Below are 19,102 nucleotides of genomic sequence, written 5' to 3'. Positions count from 1 at the left end.
ACGCACGTGAAACAAATAAATAGATAACGTAAGGGTAACTCCCCATTTTATAGATATTGTATTTTTCACGGAAAATACGGGAAGCGGGTTTTAGGGTTGGGTACTAATGTAAAGCATGCCTGGAGACCTGGAATGTAGGTAGATTACCACAACGGGCAGGATGCTACCGTCTATACCCACCAAGGACACTCAATAATATAGTTTCTAGAAGGGTCTGCCAACTCTGCCCCAAATCCCAGGTCCCATGGCATGCCTCGCTGTAATACCTCACTCATCACTCATATAGAACAGAATGTGCATATACAATGTTGGGGTAATTGGACAACTCTGTCTTAAATCTCAGGTTCCATGGCATGCCTCACTGTAGGACCTCACCCATATAGAATAGAATGTGCATGTACAATGTTGGGGTAATAGGCCAACTCTGGTCTAAATTCCAGGTCCCATGGCGTGCCTCACTGTAGGACCTCACCCATATAGAATAGAATGTGCATATACAAAATTGGGGTAATGAACCAACTCCTTAAATCTCAGGTCTAATGCCTTGCTGTAGGACCTCACAGATATAAAATACTACACCTTAAAGATATAAAAACACCACAAATCCATTCAATATTGGTCACGAAATCATTTTATTTCCATCTGAATGTCAATAACGCAATCGAACCACCATATACCCAGTCCAGCAGCAAAACATGAACAAATTTTCGCAATACGGAACTTTATGAATCCCAACAGTTTCAAAATGGTGAACATTGCAAAGTCTAATTGTTGTTGAAAATCTAGGCATAGTATTGTAGGTTTGCTTTCTTCTTAGCTTGAACCTCTAGTATGCCTTCCATGTAATCTTCATGGGTGAGGTCTATCGCTTCTCTACGTAACGCAATCATACCCTGGGAAAATATAAGGTTGTAACAAGGGCACTAATTATACGTAACCAAAGAATCCAGGTTTGAGGCTCGATGTGGGCGTATGTGTTCTTGGGCAAGACACTTAAGAGTAATTGCTCTAAGGTTAAAACTTGAAATAATGAGTGTGTGGCTCTCAGTTCGCAGTGGCGTAGTTCGAGGCTCATGACATTTTGTGAGCAGGAGGTGTATGAAACAGAACACTCGTGGTATAACAGCAGTCGTTAGGTCCATTTATTTAATGTTTTATTGTCGGCTTGACACAACGCGCAAAACCAAAGGATACTGGGTTCAAGGCTTAGCGCTGCTACCATTCTAAGTGTGTGTTATAGTTGTAGTGGGCACCATTGTGGGCGTATGTGTCCTTGAGCAAGACACTTAACGGCAATTACTCCAACATAGAGCTCACTAATGGGTTAAATTATCAGCCATACACCCTCTTAATATTGATCCATATGCCCCAATACATTTATATTCCTATTAAAACACACTATGAGCCCTTGAACAAAATATTTATTGGTATCTACATACACAACCTTATATATCATGCAGTGTAGAGATAGTATACTGGACCCATTTAATACTAAATCTCTACACTATACCTATATTAATTAGAATACTATATAACATAGTGCTATACTCTATAGTGAGTTACTCTATACCTATATACATATATATACTTACAAGTAGTTATATCATACAGATACACCATATATATACAGATACTAATTAGGGATACAACATATACTATATAAATATATATATATGTACATATGAACATTCACAGAAATATAAAATCATATTTTCACCACTACCAGAGACTGTTGTTGATTGTTTAAAACATGATCAAGATATTTGAATATTATGTGCTTAATATGTCCCATCTTGCCCCACTCTACTATATACATTTATATACTCACAGCTACACTATACCTATATGCCAATTAGAATACCATAACATGTACATATATACTTACAGCTTCAACACAAACAGCTTTAAGTTGAGCTCCATTAAAATCATCCGTGCATCGGGCTAATTCCTCAAAGTTTACATCAGCACTGTATAACAGTATGTTAAGTAATAAACCCCATGGTACAGTGGGTGGTGTATTTGGTTCTAGGTTACAGGGTAAAGTGAGGCTGCTACCATTGTAGGCATATGTGTCCTTGGGCAAGACACTTAGCACAATTTCTCCAACCCAGTGGCCACCAATGAAACAGAACACCCGTGTTGTAACGACTGTTGTTTCCCAGCCACGCAAGAATAAATAAGTTACATTCACTCATTCATTCAATTATTCCAACCCAGTGGTCACTAACAGATTGTCTATTTATCAGCCATACAGAAAAAAATGGTAAAAAATCCTCCACAAAGTTACAAACGTGAAGAAACAGCCAACCCACCTAACATTCATCTTCCTCGAGTGAATCTGTAAGATCCTGGCACGAGCTTCTTCATTAGGAACAGGGAATTCAATTTTTCGGTCAAGACGACCCGATCTGAGCAACGCTGGGTCGAGGATGTCGACTCTGTTCGTTGCCGCGATAACCTGGAGGGGGGGTGTGTATTGTTTATCCTCGCATGGTGGGGCAACGATGGTTCGTTATAACACGGGTGTTCTGTTTCATACACCTCGTATCCGCCTATGACTGGCCCAAATCCTAAATCTTCTGACACTCATCCATATAGAGTGAAATGAAATAATTAAAAGCAATGTCTGCTTATTTTCAGATTCTGTTGACATAGGAGTTGCAACCATGGAAGTGTGCAAATGTGCTCTGGAACTGCCTCGATGTACTTCATACATGTGAAAAGTGTGTGAAACTACTTTGATATATTGTTGCTGAGAGGCATATTATACTTTACAAACCAATATACCTTGATATCATTATAAGGTTCAAATCCATCAAGTTGGTTCAATAACTCCAACATTGTGCGTTGAACCTCACGATCACCAGCCTTCTCACTGTCAAACCTGGGAAGTGGAAAACATCGTTATCATTTATTCTTCTTTGGTTTTGAACCAAAGTATGGAAGGTGTTAAAATCTGGTGTCATGGTACAGTAGGTTAAGAGCACTTGACTCTAATGTGAAATTTATCGGTTCAAGGCTCGTCGCTGCTACCATTGTGGGCGTATGTGTCCTTGGGCAAGAAACTTAACAGCAATTGCTCCAACCCAGTGGTCACTAATGGGTTGTTTAAATTGTCATATAGAGAAACAATCACCTATAAATTTATTCATACACCTCATTCTCGCTGTCAAGTAAGCATACTTTTATGTTTATCCTTAGGGTGGGAAACCAAGGGGTTTAATACACGGGTGTTGCACACCATACATGGTGGCTTCATACACCTCATGCTCGCTGTCAAGTAAGCATACTTTTATGTTTATCCTTAGGGTGGGAAACCAAGGGGTTTAATACACAGGTGTTGCACACCATACATGGTGGCTTCATACACCTCATGCTCGCTGTCAAGTAAGCATACTTTTATGTTTATCCTTAAGGTGGAAAACCAAGGGGTTTAATACACGGGTGTTGCACACCATACATGGTGGCTTCATACACCTCATGTTCGTTGCCAAACAACCACACCTTTACCTTTTAGTGCCAATAGCATCCAATTCATCAATAAATATGATCGCTGGTTTCCTTTCCTTGGCCAGCGCGAAGGCGTCTCGTACCAACTTTGCTCCGTCCCCAATGAACATCTGGACCAACTGGGGACCAGCTAACTTCAGGAAGGTCGACTAATCATGGGAAATACTTTGGGTAATTCATCAAAAATAGGCACTGCATATTTATCATGTATAAGTATAGGGAAGTTTTAAATATAAAAAATATTGTTATTTTATAATCCAAAAGTAGTAAACCCACATACCACAATAGATAAGGTAAATCTAAATCAGTATATTGCTAAAAAATATAAATATATTTTATTTTGATTTAATATAATGTTAAGACTGGGTTATATATGACACGCCATGGGACTTAAAATTTAGACCAGAATTGGCTCATTACCCCAACATTGTATATGCACATTCTATTCTATATGCACACTATAGGAACTAGGATTTAGACTAGAGTAGCCCTTAGTCCATACCCTACCCCCCACAGAAACACCAACCATGTATGTTCACACACCATCCTATGATCCTACCTTCGTTTGAGCAGCACACGCACGCGCCAATAATGTTTTTCCCGTCCCAGGAGGTCCGTACATTAACACTCCCTTAGGGGGTTGTATCCCGATGCTTTCAAACCGATCCTTGTGGGTCATGGGGAGAACCACGGCTTCAATCAACTGGAATAACATAGTTATTATTCTATATGGGTGAGGTCATGCAGAGGGACGTCGGATTTAGTCCTGGGTTGGCTCATTACCCCAACATTGTATATGTACATTTTATAACCAAAAATATGATATGATGTTTTCTTTGCTATATGGGTGAGGTTATTTAGGGTGTTTTTGTTTTCCTTTCTTATTCTGTATGGCTGGAATGCTTGTATATATAAAAGTATGTGTGGTTGTAACTTATTCATCCTCGCGTGTCGGGGAAACAACAGTACATACACCTCATGCTCGCTTACGAGTTACCACGTATGTAACTTTGTGGTGAATATTTTTCAGCCATACCTCTTGTATTTGTTTATCTAAACCCCCGATATCTGAATATTGTTCGGTTGGTCGTTCATCCACCTCCATGGCTTTCACACGCGAGTCGTATTCCGTCGGTAACTTCTCCAAGATTAGGTATGAGTCCTTGTTCACACCCTGGAAGGAAAGGTAAATATTACATGGCGGGATATTCTTCTATATTGCTGCCAAGTATAGTATTCTGTTGTACGTGGGTGAGGTCCTACAGCTTGGCACGGCATTAGATCTGTGCTTCTGTGGTTTAAGCAGGAGTTACCCAAAGTGCTACAACAGTGCCAGGACAACTCATTATTAACAACTAGGACGGAGACTAGGAGCAACGTCTCTTAGGTGTCCAAAAACACATACGCCCACAATGGTGGCAGCAACGAGCCATGAACCCGTAACCTCTGGGTTAAGGGCAGGGAAGCTAAACCACTGAACCATAGTGCCAGACTAACTGTCTTACCAAAGGACACATACTCCCACAATGGTAGCAGCCTTGCAGGCATAACACAATATATGTTCCATAAACTGTTCTTCTGGATTAAAAATAACTTAAAGCAACATATTGGTGTAAATAGTTCACTGGCTTAATATCCACATGTAACACAACTCACCACGAGATCACCCGGTGTTAAATCTTCAGGTTCAACTAATCCCATGATTGGTAGAAAGTACGTCTGGAATGTATTTCATAAGATTTAATATATACTAAAATATATTGGGCGAAGTATAGTAGGATGGGGAAGATGGGACACCTTTTCATTCTATTTTCTCGTTGCATTCGGTAGTAAACAAAGAACATTTAATTAATTATTAAACTGTATCCTCACGACTCCCATAGACCACGATTAGGATATTTGGATATTATGTGCTAATGGTGTCCCATCTTCCCCCACCCTACTATATATATATCTTATATTATAAAATTGGCTAGACTTGATTTTTGCCTGTTACATTTTCGCAGCACAAGATCTGTAATATAAGCTGTTATACGACACATATATCATACCACAACCCACCTGTCGCGTTGATGTTTTGATAACGGCACATTTTCCCTTCCTTTGTGAGTCGAGGTCAATATTGCTTCCATCTTCCTCTGCTTGCTCATCAGGATCAACATCCAGGAGCTGTGGGAGGAAATGTGAGATGTTAGATGGAAAACATCATATTAATATGTACCAGTGTCAAATATGGGATATTATAATTTAGAAGATAAAAATTAGTGATGTACCGAAGTTTCGGTTTGCCGAATTTATTCGGCCGAATCAGCGATTTTGACAAAGATTCGGTTTTGGCCGAATCGTGCGTAAAGATTCGGCAAAAACCGAACTTTTTCACAGACAATATAGATACGATTAGCAAGAACTTGCGCAATTTGTGAGATAAGAATTAAAGAATATTTGCAACAAATAAGTTTAATTCAATTAATCGTCATGCTTTATAGCAATGCTAATCATTTCGGATACGGTTCTATGGGCTATGGCACACGCGCACTTTGATAAACTTCGTCACATTCGCGACCGAATCTGCTCCCGATCGTCGATAAAGAAACACTCGCTTTTTCTCTCTAAATAGTGCACGCGTCTGCTCCCGGTCGTCGATAAAGAAACACTCGCTTTTTCTCTCTAAATAGTGCACGCGTCTGCTCCCGGTCGTCGATAAAGAAACACTCGCTTTTTCTCTCTAAATAGTGCACGCGTCTGCGCACGATCCCCTGCACATTTTTAGCACAAAGCAGAATACAAAATGTAAAAGTAAAGTTTTCGAATAATTTTTTTACTCACGGTATAGTTTTAAGCCAGTGACCGTGAGTAGTATAAATGCAGGTGAATCGCGATTATGTGAATTTTAATTGATGCAAATATAAGTGCGAGGAGCGAAGCTATCAGGAAATTAGAACCAACACAAATTGTAATGTAATATTGCTAAGTATGGTCCCGGCCGAGCTTGGACAGAAGCCAAAAAAATCGTTCTTGGGCACCGCGCGAAAATCAGAGTTTCGTGAATCCCAGTTGCAAGATATTAATTTTACACCTAAAATATTAAATTAAAAATTTATATACACATGTTACGTTATGTAACATTCATAATCCAAAAAACATTTCATATAAATCCGACAATTTATATACCACAGGGAACAGGCTGCTTGCAAATTAGACTGAGATTAGCATTTCGTCGGTTTCTACAAGAACAAATTCACAACGATTGCTTCGCTTACTAAGTGTTGAAAGTATGCTATCGCATGCGTCTTCCTTTATTTCCCAAGCCGACGCAGAGCGTAAAATGGGACGCTCATACACAATGTTTTTTTCGTCACAAAAGTAATTAATTTTTTTTGTTTGCGTAACACAGGTTTTGTCAATGGTTACGCCGTTACAGTAAAGAATTTTTAAGTTCTCGAATTAACTGCTCGTCCGTGTTGCAATAAAATTAAAATATCTAATCCACGCTCGTCCGTCACCGTTGTGCTTTTCTCCCAACGATTTACCTTTCCTGTAGTTTTAGTTCGTAAATACGCGCGTTATTAGGAGACTAATGTTTCCCACAACGCTTTATTGCCACATTAAAGACTTATATTGAAATTGTTGATACTTGTGTGTGACACGGTGCCATGATAAAGTATTTTCCTTTATGTCGTTTTTACCGACCTCCCGTCGCCGTGGGTTCGGATGACGTCATAAACGATTCGGTTGATTCCGCCGAATTGATTCGGCACAAATGGCCGAATATTCGGTTTCGGCCGAATCGTTTTTTTAACGATTCGGTACATCACTAATAAAAATATAGGGAATGAAAAAACAGAGATTTTAAAGTATCATAAATTTTTGTAATATTAATTTTATAAATTGATGTTTCGACATTTTTTACCACATTAATCAATGAGGTTTCCTATGTTTGACAACTATAAGTGTAACTGTATTTTAACAATGTCACCCCAGATTTTACCCTGCCGTTAGGTGTCTATAAAACAGACAGTACCAAAGTATATTGCATTCACCACATTAATCAATGGAGCCACATTAACTACACTGCAAGCACCCAACCACTCATCCACGAACACTGACTCAATAATCCCATCTTACCTCAATTACATTAGAAACAAGATAAGGCAGGGTTTTGTTGACTTTTATCTTTTCAGCGTTTTCTTTGATCTTTTCCTTCATGGATTGAAGTTCGTGCCCGATTCTCATCGTTTCACTTTTCATTATCTGCGGGTGTTGGGTAATTATGTGGCAATTAAAACTTAGTTGGTCACATTCAGTATTGCGTAATTACCAACACTACCTTCTTCTTTTACCTTACTCTCTCAATTGCCTTTTCTCATCGTTTTCGTTTTCGCACACAAAAGTGTGAAGTCTAACTATTCTAATAAAAACAATCTTGGACTCAACATTGCTAAAATTACAACATTAGCATTCGTCTGGTGTATGATTGTGAAGTACGATGCTGTTGCGACATTAATAGTAAAAACAACGATATACTTATTCTTAACATTTATTGGCAATACTTATTGTGTGCAATATTCAATATTAATACTCACATTAGCATATTTAAGTAAAATCATCAAACCTTTATTTCATTATCAAGTAGTTTAGTTCTGCTGCTGATTTCATTCGTGCTCATTTTAAGAACTTCTTCCCCAAGGCTTTCCTGTGGTGGGAAAGGAATATCATTCATATAATATTAATGTAGTTTAGCTGTAGCTAGTTACTGCTATTCTATATGGGGTCCTACAGTGAGGCACGCCATGGGACCTGGGATTTGGACAAGAGTTGGCCCATTACCCCAACATTGTATATGCATATTCTATTCTATATGTGTGAGGTCCTACAGTGAGGCCTGTCATGGGACCTGGGATTTAGACAAGAGTTGACCCATTACCCCAACATTGTATATGCACATTCTATTTTACATGGGTGAGGTTGTACAGTAAGGCAAGCCATGGAACCTGTGATTTAGACCAGAGTTGGCCCATTACCCCAACATTGTATATGCACATTCTATTCTATACGGGTGAGGTCCTACAGTGAGGCATGCCATGGGACCTGGAATTGATCCATTACCCCAACATTGTATATGCACATTCCATTCTATATGGGTGAGGTCCTACAGTGAGGCATTCCATGGAACCTGGGATTTAGGCCAGAGTTGACCCATTACCCCAACATTGTATATGCACATTCTATTCTATACGGGTGAGGTCCTACAGTGAGGCATGCCATGGGACCTGGAATTGATCCATTACCCCAACATTGTATATGCACATTCTATTCTATATGGGTGAGGTCCTACAGTGAGGCACGCCATGGGACCTGGAAGTTAGGCCAGAGTTGGTTCATTACCCCAACATTGTATAAGCACATTCTATTCTATACGGGTGAGGTCCTACAGTGAGGCATTCCATGGAACCTGGGATTTAGGCCAGAGTTGACCCATTACCCCAACATTGTATATGCATATTCTATTCTATATGGGTGAAGTCCTACAGTGAGGCACGCCATGGGACTTGGGATTTAGACCAGAGTTGGTCCATTACCCCAACATTGTATATGCACATTCTATTTTACATGGGTGAGGTTATACAATAAGGCAAGTCATGGAACCTGGGATTTAGGCCAGAGTTGACCCATTACCCCAAACCATAGCGTGTACTTTGCTACATGGAGAAAATTATTTAAGGTAGCTGGCCAAGGGTTACTCTGGTTCCAGTTTTAGCATTGGAGTGGCAACCATCGATAACCCAAAGGTAGGCTTATTTAAATTACAAGTCATTATGACATCACAGACCTCTGGACTGTCGAATATTTGTTGTTGATCGGTGATGTCGCCACTAGCAGGCTCTCCAACAGCGGGGGGCGCCATAGTCGATGTTTTGTTTCAAATTTATTAAAAGATGTAAAAAAATTTGACAGATAGTGTAATGTTTGGTACCAGAGTAGAATCCTCTGTGACATTAAAGATTAAATTACTGGTTGGCAAATGATGGATGATTAGAATTTTTTAAAAAAATGGTACAAGTCAGTTAAGTCACACATTCCTGATTAGAAAAAATGTAGATTTAACCGCAAAGAATTTCCATAGTTTTTCTAATTCGGAAAAAAAATCCGTCGTTTGTAATCAGTACTGCTGTATGAAACCTAATAGATTTAGATCAAAAATCGGTACGAATGCACGCTTAAACTATTTCCGACGAAAATTCACTAAAGAAGTTGTCTTACGCGGATCCAAACTTTTCAATCAAGCACATTACGTTACTTATACCTCCATAAATAACTTACAAATAAATCAAAACAACAAACTTTTAAAATTAAAAAAAATCATGCTATACCTTTAGCTTAAACCTACACCGTTGCTTAAACGATTAAAACATCGCGATAAAAATCTAAATTTTACTCAAACAATGGAATTAGAAATTCATAACAATGACCAACGCTGTATGTATAAGATCTCTATGTTATTCATAAACATCTTGCTAAAAAAATAAATCTAAAAACTACATCTGAAAGACTTTTTGTTTTGCAATTACATATCTTTAGTTTAGATAATTTTTTAATAAGAACTGAGTAAAGCAAATGTTTTATCAAATATTCAAAATTCAGAAGCTTACGTGTCCAATAATATTTTCTGTCTATGACATTCTCTCATAGTGGAAAAAGAAAAAAAGGAAATTACAAAATTTTGAAACGTTACGGGTCAATGGGTTCTTGTAATCTGCATTGTTTCGTCACTATTAGAATCGGCGACTTCGGAGAAGGATATCTGACGTCACAAAGTTTGATTGTTGTGATCCCGTGGTTGGCGGTGTAACAAACGCTGAACTGTGACGATAAATGACGTTTGTTTCGCAGTAAATCTTCGGTTACTTTTTAAAATTCTGACGTCAATTACGCGTTTTATTCTGAATTGTCCGCATTGTAGTAAGAACATGTTGTAAAAGATTCGTCTTTTTTAAGGTAAAACTAGATTGTAGCCATGTCTTAAGTTAAATTGGAATATATTTACTAAGTGATATGAGCTTCTTAAAGCCGCTGGGAATGACGAAGAAAAGATTTAAGTTCCAAACTTCGTTGCTGGTGGATGAATTAAATCTTGTGCCGTTTGTCACCGAAGTCTTATATTGTAAAGTTCGTCTGCGTAATGGGGGGACGTATGTGAATAGCACGGAACGTGAAAAAGTGAAAGATCATTGCGTTTCATGGCGCTCAAAGTTTCAGTTCTCATGCAAGATGTCAGCGGACCCGAACACAGGAGTTTTGGACCCTTGTGTGGTTAGAGTGTCAGTGAGAAAGGAGGTCCGGGGTGGCAGGAGCGCCGCAAAAGTCGGTTTCGTTGATCTTAACTTGGCAGAGTACGCTGGGTCAGGGCAAACCTCCAGACACTGCTTATTGGAGGGGTATGACGACAAGAACCGCTTGGATAACTCAATATTGAAGATTGTGCTGGGCATGCATCTAACATCAGGAGATCCATGCTTCAAGATCCCAGTTGTTCGCGACCTCCCAAGTTTCCATATCCCCGATGCAGAAGATGAGACAGACGTGCCGAGGTTGGACAGCGACAGTAGTGGTTTTGGAAGCTTGCCGAGGAAAACTCCAAAACGGAAGAAAACCCCGGATATAGCTGAAAGATTTGAGCCCGGACATACTCGTAACGCAAGCTCAACAAGCCAGCAGTCGAAGCGTTCCGATTACAGCTCGCTACACTCAAGAACCCCGAGCAATATAAGTCAAGCAAGTAATTCACCCGAGTCTGTTACGGAGCATGACTCAGCTGGTTTAAAATCACCCCATCGTGTCCCGTCCACCCCAGGTCGCATGGGGCCTCCACCCCGTCCCCCACCGCCCCACGGTAAACTCGACTTGCCCCCAAGCAGGATGGGCGAAACACGCGTTGACGCCGACGACGTCGTCAACAAATTAATGGAAAGCCACGACTTCACTCACAACAGCAGCACGGGCGATGGGGACAACTTACAGCTCTACGTGGCCAGCGACGGAACCACGGCTCTTGGGGGTCAAACGCTCCACAATCGTGTGGGTTCGGGGGTTTTTCATCCCGTGGTGTTCGAACCATCACATAGTCGGACAAACTCTGCCTCTGTGGTTTACGATTCCTGATTTGAACTTATATGTCTTAGATCTAGATAGTACAAAGTTATGAGATGATTTAACGTTTAATACTCAATGTGCTCCACCCCACAGACACAAATGTTCATTTTAAATATTAAAATCCAATTCCCCAAGGTTTAAAAACAATCAAAATATCTAATTTTTTTCCGCCAAAAAAATTAAAACACGACTGTATTTTTAGGCCATTCTTCTAATAAGGCTTTGATTTCGTATTCAACAATCAGGTTGATGATGTCATAATAAGACTTTGTTTTCTATTTTACCTTAAACACAGTATATTGTTCTGTAGTAATGTGATTGTGATGTCATAAAGAAGTACGGTATGTTATTTCTATGCTGTTAAATATTTTAAATAACGACTGCTCTGGACTGCTTTCTAGTGTTCATATGCAAAACATTGCAGCCATATTAACGAAGACTAATTGTTTTGTGACAAGGGGCTTATTGTCTGCTTGAATGTTAATTGTCTCTCTTACATCACAATGCACTATATTCCATACAAAGGTTGATTCTTTTTAACTATTTCATTTCTTGCGTGGTGTTTATGTAAAACATATTTATTGTAGATTTCAACCCAATGTGAACCATTATACAATAACTGAACTTTAAGCTTGATGTTTCTTAATTAAACATTAACTTTCCACACAGCTTTTATAATTAAGTAATTTCTCTTAAACCACTTTGTTATAAAATTATTTTTCTATCATGATTTCCCTTCAAGCTCGCATGACGGCTTGCCTGATTGAGCTTTGCACCTACAAGTTACTGAATGTGTTTCCTAATTTGTTTTGAAATACGAATTATTCATTACATGTTTGTGACAAAATCTAATCTTCTGTTGTGTCATAGATGCAGTTGTAGGTAGTATGTGATGTCATAGCCTGTGTAATAGCTCACAATGCCGCAAAAATGACATTGCAAAAAAGATTATTGTCGTTTAATTAAGCAGTCAATTTTGAAGATGGAATATATATTATTTCTATGATGGGAGTGGTTGGTTTGACTTCGTTTATTAACGAGAATAAACGACTGTTCCTCACTCGAACATCGGTTGCTAGGCAACGCATGGTGGTCGATGGCTACGGGTTTCTACATTATGTTTATTTTGAAAACAACCTTGATGTGAGGTATGTTGTGTTTGGTTGGAAGGGGGTTGTATTATATAACGGTGAGGTTCTACAGTGTGCCTGTTATGGGACCTGCAATTTAGGCTAGGGTTGTTGCATTACCTCAACACACAGACTGCTACAACCCATTAGTGACCACTTGGTTGGTGCCTCGTATTAAATAACATACATGGTACCTCGTAAGCGAGCACAAGGTGTATAAAAACAAAACACCCAAATTATAACGACTGTCATTGCCCTATCAGGAGAGGATAAATAAGTTAGTAAAGTTACATTCATTCAAAATGACATAAAAAAAAAAATATATATATATATAAAATATAACAATTGGACATACAGAACATATCAGTTCAAAACTGAAGTTGTTAAACCCAACATACAACTTGTGTTTTGAAAAAAGAACATGAATAAATAATGAGAACAACCCAAGCTTATAGTTGGCCTTTCACCGTTATAATGATGTAACAATACTGTTTGATGTTGTCACAGTAAACTTTATTATGTCATATGGTTATATTGACCCATCTTTCTTATGCCGGTAGTTAAGTTAATGGTTTTATTTGTGCCAGACACACATTGTACTGTAGGTACCGGTTCGCATTAACCACATACCATATCAAGGTGTGCGTATTCATATCTATTCAAGCAATAAGAATATCCTATTTATAGAAAGGTGTGGCCGTGTGGGTTCACTCTGCCTCTAACAATATTATTTCAAATATTGAAATGTCGGTCAAATACAACTTAACTTTTAATGTAATAAATGTGAAAAGTAGAGCAACTAATTTAAGGTTATTGTTTTGTTGGCACTTTGTAAAACCTATATACTAGAGTGTCGGTCAAATCCAATTTTTGAATTTGACTTAATTTATATAAACACTATTAAAAGGTTGTGCAATCTATTCAAGGTTATCGTTTTTTTTTTTGTAAAAATAGCTCTAAAAATACTGAAATGTTGCTCAAATACAACTTAACTTATATAAACACCTGTGAAAAGTGGTGAAACCATTTCAAGGTTATTGTTGTTTTTTTGTTAACACTTTGTAAAACTAGCTGTCAAAAATACTGTAGTGTTGGTCAAATACAACTTAACTTATATAAACACATGTGAAAAATGGTGCAACCAATTCAAGGTTATTGTTTTGTTGACACTATGTAAAACTAGCTCTAAAAATTATAAAATGTCACTTAAAAAGAACGTATACACTTGTATAAACACTTGTGAAAAGTGGTGCAACCAATTAAGGGTATTGTCGAGTAATTACAGTCTTTAAGTAATTATACAAACATTACAGATGCGGTGGCGATTATAAACAACTACATGATTTATTTGAACAATTTTTTCGCAACCTGAAACAATGTTCAGTTGACACAATAGTCATATTCGACGGGTAAGTTTTGTTCTTACATTTGTGGGATGTTTGTCTATTGTTTGTGAAGGATTATGTTTCAACATTCTTGCATGGGAGTTTTCATTACCTCAGTGGAGATTTCTGACATAACTCATGCTTACTGTCTGTATCTGGGTATTTCCATACATTGTGCTCGCTGTTGAGTTATAATTAGGGTGTAATCTTATACACCAGACACACATGGTGTATTCATACACCTTATGCTCACTGTCGAGTTATAACATGGGTGTCTTCTTATACACCAGACACACATAGTGTATTCATACACCTCATGCTCACTGCCGAGTTATAACATTGGTGTCTTCTTATACACCAGACACACGTAGTGTATTCATACACCTCATGCTCACTGTCAACCCACAGAGACAGCGATGAGGATAAATTACAAACTCGAATCTCACGAATGGAGGAATCAATTAAAAGGATGAAACAAATATGGGCGGGAGAAACCTCAGCAAAATTGCTGCCTTTATTATCAAGTAATAATAGTTATAACTAAACTTTGTGGAGTAAGATACATATATAACCCCCTGGGGTAAGATGGTTACCGTTAGTACATAATATCCCATGTTTCCTTAATTGTTTTTTTTTTACAAAAACAAAGCTCCTAAAAGTGAATAGTTCATATAAATAGTTTTTGTTTACTACCAAAAGAGAAACATAAACCATCTTACCCCAACCCACTATATTGTTAGTATGTTTTGTTTATATAGTTGTATACTTGATTTATTTTCAACCTCAGCTATTTTAGCATAAAATGATTTACCATTCTTACGTTATTATGACATCATTATTCCAATAGCTGATGTCATGAGACAAGCATTGATAGAGCTGAATGTCCCTTATTACTTCACAAAGGGAGATGCTGACATCACAATAGTATCTATCGCAAACTACCTTAATGCATCTGTGTTGGCCAATGACAGTGATTTCTATGTTCTTGGTGTCAATAAAGGGTATTTCCCCTTGAATTTGTTCCATTGGAAGCAGGTGTGTTGTAAATAGTTTATGTTATAAAGGTTGTGGGTTCAAGGCTCAATCACGCTACCATTGGGTTATATGCAAATAATTTATGCAATTGCAAAGTAGTTAGCATGCCTACCACTGAGGATACGGGCTTGACGCTGCTAGGTGCAGCCTGCTACCATTGTTGGTTAGAAACCTGGCACGAGGTGTATGAAACAGAACACCGTGTTATAACGACTGTCTTTGCCCCCCCCCCCATGGGGGAAAAACAAGTTACATCATACATTCATACTTTCCAGGTCCAAAGACGTGGCGATCATTCCTTTGTCACTGGGTATGCATATTATCAACGCACTATGACATCACAATACCGTGTTACCGATCGCGTCCTCTCGTTTCTTCCCGTCCTTACCGGATGCGACTGGGTGTCACGTGACTTGTTTGCCAGCTTTGTCAATGCCTTGTGTGAGGTAAACAATTAAGTATATGACGTCATATACATGACTAAGTTTAGTTTATTGTTATCACTATATATCGTTATAGCGTTCTGGCACAAATGCAACATATTTCTGTGGGATAAGATGGTTACCGTTTTAGCACATAATATCGCATGTTTTTTTATCGTGTTTCCAACAATTAACAACGCAGTTTTTAAGCCGTGTGGTGTGTGGATACAGTTAGGTAATTCTGTAAATATGTTTGTTTACTATCAAATGGGACGATAAAAAATTAAAACATGTCCCATTTTACCCCAACCGACATCTCATTTATTTAACTCATGTAAAAAACTCATGTTGTTATTAAGAAACAAACGAGAAACAATCGACGAAATTCGTTAAATCGTCGAAAGATTGACGTCATACTACGGTGGTTGTCACGCCATAAACGTGATGACGCAATAATGGATGAATTGTTGGCGACTTTCAAAGAATCAAAGCGATCGATGACGTCACAAGAAATCGAATCCTGTCTACGTCATTATAGGGAATTCCCCGACCCAACCCCGATCTTCAACTTTCTCCAACGTCACAATATGTCGGGTAAGAATATTGTTACGTCATAATTGTATGGAGATGCCGCGGGCCAAGTCACGTGGTAATAATAATCGACAATGAACCTATCTGACGTCACAAACGGTTGTTAATCTGCCGTTTATTGAACGCTTCTGTGACGTAACAATCGTTTTTTTGCGCAGATATGTTCGAATCGAAGCCACCACATCAAACAGAGGTTTGTGACGTAATACATCGTGTTATGACGTAATAATAAATGACATTGCATTCAACTAATTATGACGTCACAGATGGAAAATGCGAGTGACGTCACATGCCAATCAATTCCGGAACAATTTATTCGGTTTGTACCACGTGACCATGATTTAGCAAAATTCATTGTTGCGTCAGGGCGTGTGTTCTGACGTAATAATAAGGATATTGTTTGTTTTCCATTATCTGTTTGTTACGTCAACAAAGAGTTTCTTTGTGACGTAACAATCACTAAAAAACCATTGTTAAAATATTTGCAACAATCGGATGTGACGTTTTATTCGGGAACTTTTATTTGCCTCTGTTACGTCATAATGTCACTTATTGACGCATTGGTTAATAATACGAAGTTAGTCACGCGTATACGTTATTATGACGTCATCTATCGTGATTGTTCGAATTTATATTTCAGTTTGGGGAAACTCCCCTCTAACCTTTGTGACGTCATGAATGGAACAAAGACGATTGTTCTTCTTCTAATTGTGACGTCAGACCCGTCGAAGCCGTCGCCGCATACGCGATGTCGAAGTTTAAGACAAACGATTTACCGCTTGCTAGCGATGCATTCTTCGGATAATGGCAACTGTGACGTCACAGAATACGATCGGTGAGTAGATATTCCCTCAACTTCCAGATCTGTCCACCCTGCCACCCCAGGTTTGGTAGTTATGTTATTCTTGTAACAAATAAAACGCTCACCCACAAAGCTGTAACCTGCGGTTTGGGTTCGAGGCTCGACGCTGCTACTATTGTAGGCGTATGTATTCTTGGGCAAGACACTTAAAAACAATTGCTCCAACCCAGTGGTCACTGATGGGTTGTCCAAATTATCAGCCAGACATAAAAACAATCACCCACTAAGTTACATATGTGGTAACTTATAAGCGAGCACTAAATGAATTGAAAACAACTACCGTGTTCAACCACGTGAGGATACATGAGTTACATCCATACTTAACCCAATATATATTTAAAAGGTCAATTAAAAACAAATATCGTGACGTCACTCCAATCTCTCTACCGGCACCATGCGACTGTAATGGCGGGTATAGAAATCCTATATTAACCTCTTGGTTTGAATCCAACAAATTTGAGGGACACCAAGTTACAGGTGCGTGCGTTCCATATGTATATATTACTGTGGGGTAAGATGGATTTAGCACATAATATCTTAGATTTACTGTATTTTTAACAATTAACAAAGCTTTTTCAATCGCGCGGATACGGATATCTCACCCCACCCTGCTATATAAACTAGTAAACATTTAATTAATTTAAATGTTAATTTTTCATTTGAATGAAATCATACACCACCTTACCCCACATAAATGAACCATCTAACCCAACCCACATGTACCATATTAACCCACTTACGTGTACCATCTTGCCCCACATATACAACACTAACCCCCCCCCCCCCTTTAACAGCTCGTAAGGATTACCTTCTATGCTGTTTACTCGGTTGCCAACAACAACACCCACAGCGCCATCTAGCGTTCAACGATTTCATCTCCCACATCGCGCGTGACCCCGAGTTGACCCGACTTCCATTGATCGTTGCAACCACGTCATACTGGATCCATCACACCCAACCTCCCCGTGCCTTGGTCGTATCCGTTCTAATATCACTTTCAACACACGATGTTGCTCGTGACCTCCACCGTGACCTCGGGGCGACCTTTGACCCCTCGCCGTCTCACAGCGCCACCGAGTGGTTATGCTGTCTCAAATCTTCGTTGGTTTTAAACTCAGCTCTCTGTTTCCCTCTGCCGGAGCCTGAACTTTCGTTTATCGATTGTCGATGGATATTGGGCGTTTATGACGTCATAATGACGTGGAAACCCGATGACGTCATTAACAAAGGTAAAATAATTATATAACCGTATCCTCACTACTCGGACGTTGTTAATTGCACAAAACATGCTTACGGTTTCCATCTTACCCCACATATGGTACTTATACTACGTTTAACCCCAGTAACAGATTGCATGTCGAGATTCGGGAAGGAAAAAGATTTGTTCCTGTTGCTCTATAACGCCATCTACGGGTGAAGTTGTGGTAACTGAATCCTACATCTCAGGACTTCGTACCTACATCGATGAAATAATGGTAGATTTTGCCAAAGGAATTGTTCTATGCATGGCAGCAAAAGTTTATATTGTTTCTATGGTGCTCGTGTGGTTTTTTATACGTTTTATCAGGAATAAAACCAATGAAATTGACACCTTAGTTATATCGACTGTCGTTGCCCCGCCATGCGAGTATAGATAAGTTACATACGTGGTATCTCGTCAACGGGCACGAGGTGTATGAAACAAAACATCGTGTTATACCGACTACCGTCGCCCTGCTATGAGAGGATAAATAGGTTACGTACATTGATACCTTTTGTCGAGTGACGCACTCCAACGAAATGCCTAAACTGTGTGAATAAATTCGAGTTGCGTGTCTTGCCTAAAGACAAGTAGTCAAAAAGCGGTAGCAGCGTCGAGACTTGAACCCATCACCTCTGACCAAACACCGGGCGTGCTTTCCGCCACGTCTGCGAGTAGTAATTTTTGCTAGAGCCGTCTTAATGATCGTATTTAACCTATAAACCCTATAGTATGACGTAACAAGCTCCCAGTGTTTCCGAGTGATTTATTTTATA

The 19,102-nt window shown here is 38.9% G+C and overlaps 3 protein-coding genes across 4 annotated transcripts; 2 read left to right on the top strand and 1 right to left on the bottom strand.

Moving 5' to 3' along the window:
* Positions 1-608: 608 nt before the first annotated feature.
* On the bottom strand, positions 609-9,530 carry LOC149740933 (26S proteasome regulatory subunit 6A-B). Its single transcript, XM_089872361.1, has 12 exons — positions 9,341-9,530; positions 8,123-8,203; positions 7,636-7,761; positions 5,572-5,679; positions 5,167-5,229; positions 4,547-4,684; positions 4,070-4,213; positions 3,511-3,659; positions 2,788-2,884; positions 2,313-2,458; positions 1,886-1,967; positions 609-893 (listed from the first exon to the last, which is right to left on the bottom strand). The coding sequence occupies exons 1-12, from the start codon at positions 9,413-9,415 to the stop codon at positions 783-785; spliced, it is 1,320 nt and encodes a 439-aa protein (XP_089728487.1). The 5' UTR covers positions 9,416-9,530; the 3' UTR covers positions 609-782.
* A 747-nt stretch (positions 9,531-10,277) lies between these two features.
* Positions 10,278-12,532, top strand: LOC149740932 (early estrogen-induced gene 1 protein-like). The gene has a single exon (XM_089872362.1). The coding sequence runs from the start codon at positions 10,564-10,566 to the stop codon at positions 11,668-11,670; it is 1,107 nt and encodes a 368-aa protein (XP_089728488.1). The 5' UTR covers positions 10,278-10,563; the 3' UTR covers positions 11,671-12,532.
* A 9-nt stretch (positions 12,533-12,541) lies between these two features.
* LOC149740931 (single-strand DNA endonuclease ASTE1-like) lies at positions 12,542-18,674 on the top strand. 2 transcript variants are annotated; one of them, XM_089872349.1, is made up of 12 exons: positions 12,542-12,809; positions 14,105-14,200; positions 14,585-14,700; positions 15,024-15,211; positions 15,487-15,657; positions 15,993-16,227; positions 16,383-16,417; positions 16,491-16,543; positions 16,865-17,059; positions 17,430-17,563; positions 17,881-18,315; positions 18,430-18,674. In XM_089872349.1, the coding sequence occupies exons 1-12, from the start codon at positions 12,664-12,666 to the stop codon at positions 18,501-18,503; spliced, it is 1,878 nt and encodes a 625-aa protein (XP_089728475.1). In that variant the 5' UTR covers positions 12,542-12,663; the 3' UTR covers positions 18,504-18,674. The 2 variants fall into 2 exon arrangements, with proteins under 2 accessions (XP_089728475.1, XP_089728476.1); XM_089872350.1 differs by lacking the exon at positions 12,542-12,809 and having other exon boundaries at positions 14,538-14,700.
* Positions 18,675-19,102: the final 428 nt, after the last annotated feature.

Source organism: Ciona robusta, chromosome 2, assembly GCF_009617815.1.
Source record: "Ciona robusta chromosome 2, ASM961781v2".
Lineage (NCBI taxonomy): Eukaryota > Metazoa > Chordata > Ascidiacea > Phlebobranchia > Cionidae > Ciona > Ciona robusta.
Note: the sequence above shows the minus strand (reverse complement) of the source record. Positions and strands in the feature narration are given on the sequence as shown.

Excerpts from the sequence above, each read along its gene's own strand:
- LOC149740931 (XM_089872349.1), top strand. The coding sequence starts at position 12,664 with ATGATGGGAGTGGTTGGTTTGACTTCGTTTATTAACGAGAATAAACGA. Across the intron at positions 14,201-14,584 it reads ACAATAGTCATATTCGACGG|AGACAGCGATGAGGATAAAT; the intron begins GTAAGTTTTGTT and ends GTCAACCCACAG. Across the intron at positions 18,316-18,429 it reads CGATGACGTCATTAACAAAG|TAACAGATTGCATGTCGAGA; the intron begins GTAAAATAATTA and ends GTTTAACCCCAG.
- LOC149740933 (XM_089872361.1), bottom strand. The coding sequence starts at position 9,415 with ATGGCGCCCCCCGCTGTTGGAGAGCCTGCTAGTGGCGACATCACCGAT. Across the intron at positions 5,680-7,635 it reads TTGTTTCTAATGTAATTGAG|CTCCTGGATGTTGATCCTGA; the intron begins GTAAGATGGGAT and ends TTCCTCCCACAG. Across the intron at positions 4,685-5,166 it reads TAACACCGGGTGATCTCGTG|GGTGTGAACAAGGACTCATA; the intron begins GTGAGTTGTGTT and ends CTTTCCTTCCAG.
- LOC149740932 (XM_089872362.1), top strand. The coding sequence starts at position 10,564 with ATGAGCTTCTTAAAGCCGCTGGGAATGACGAAGAAAAGATTTAAGTTC.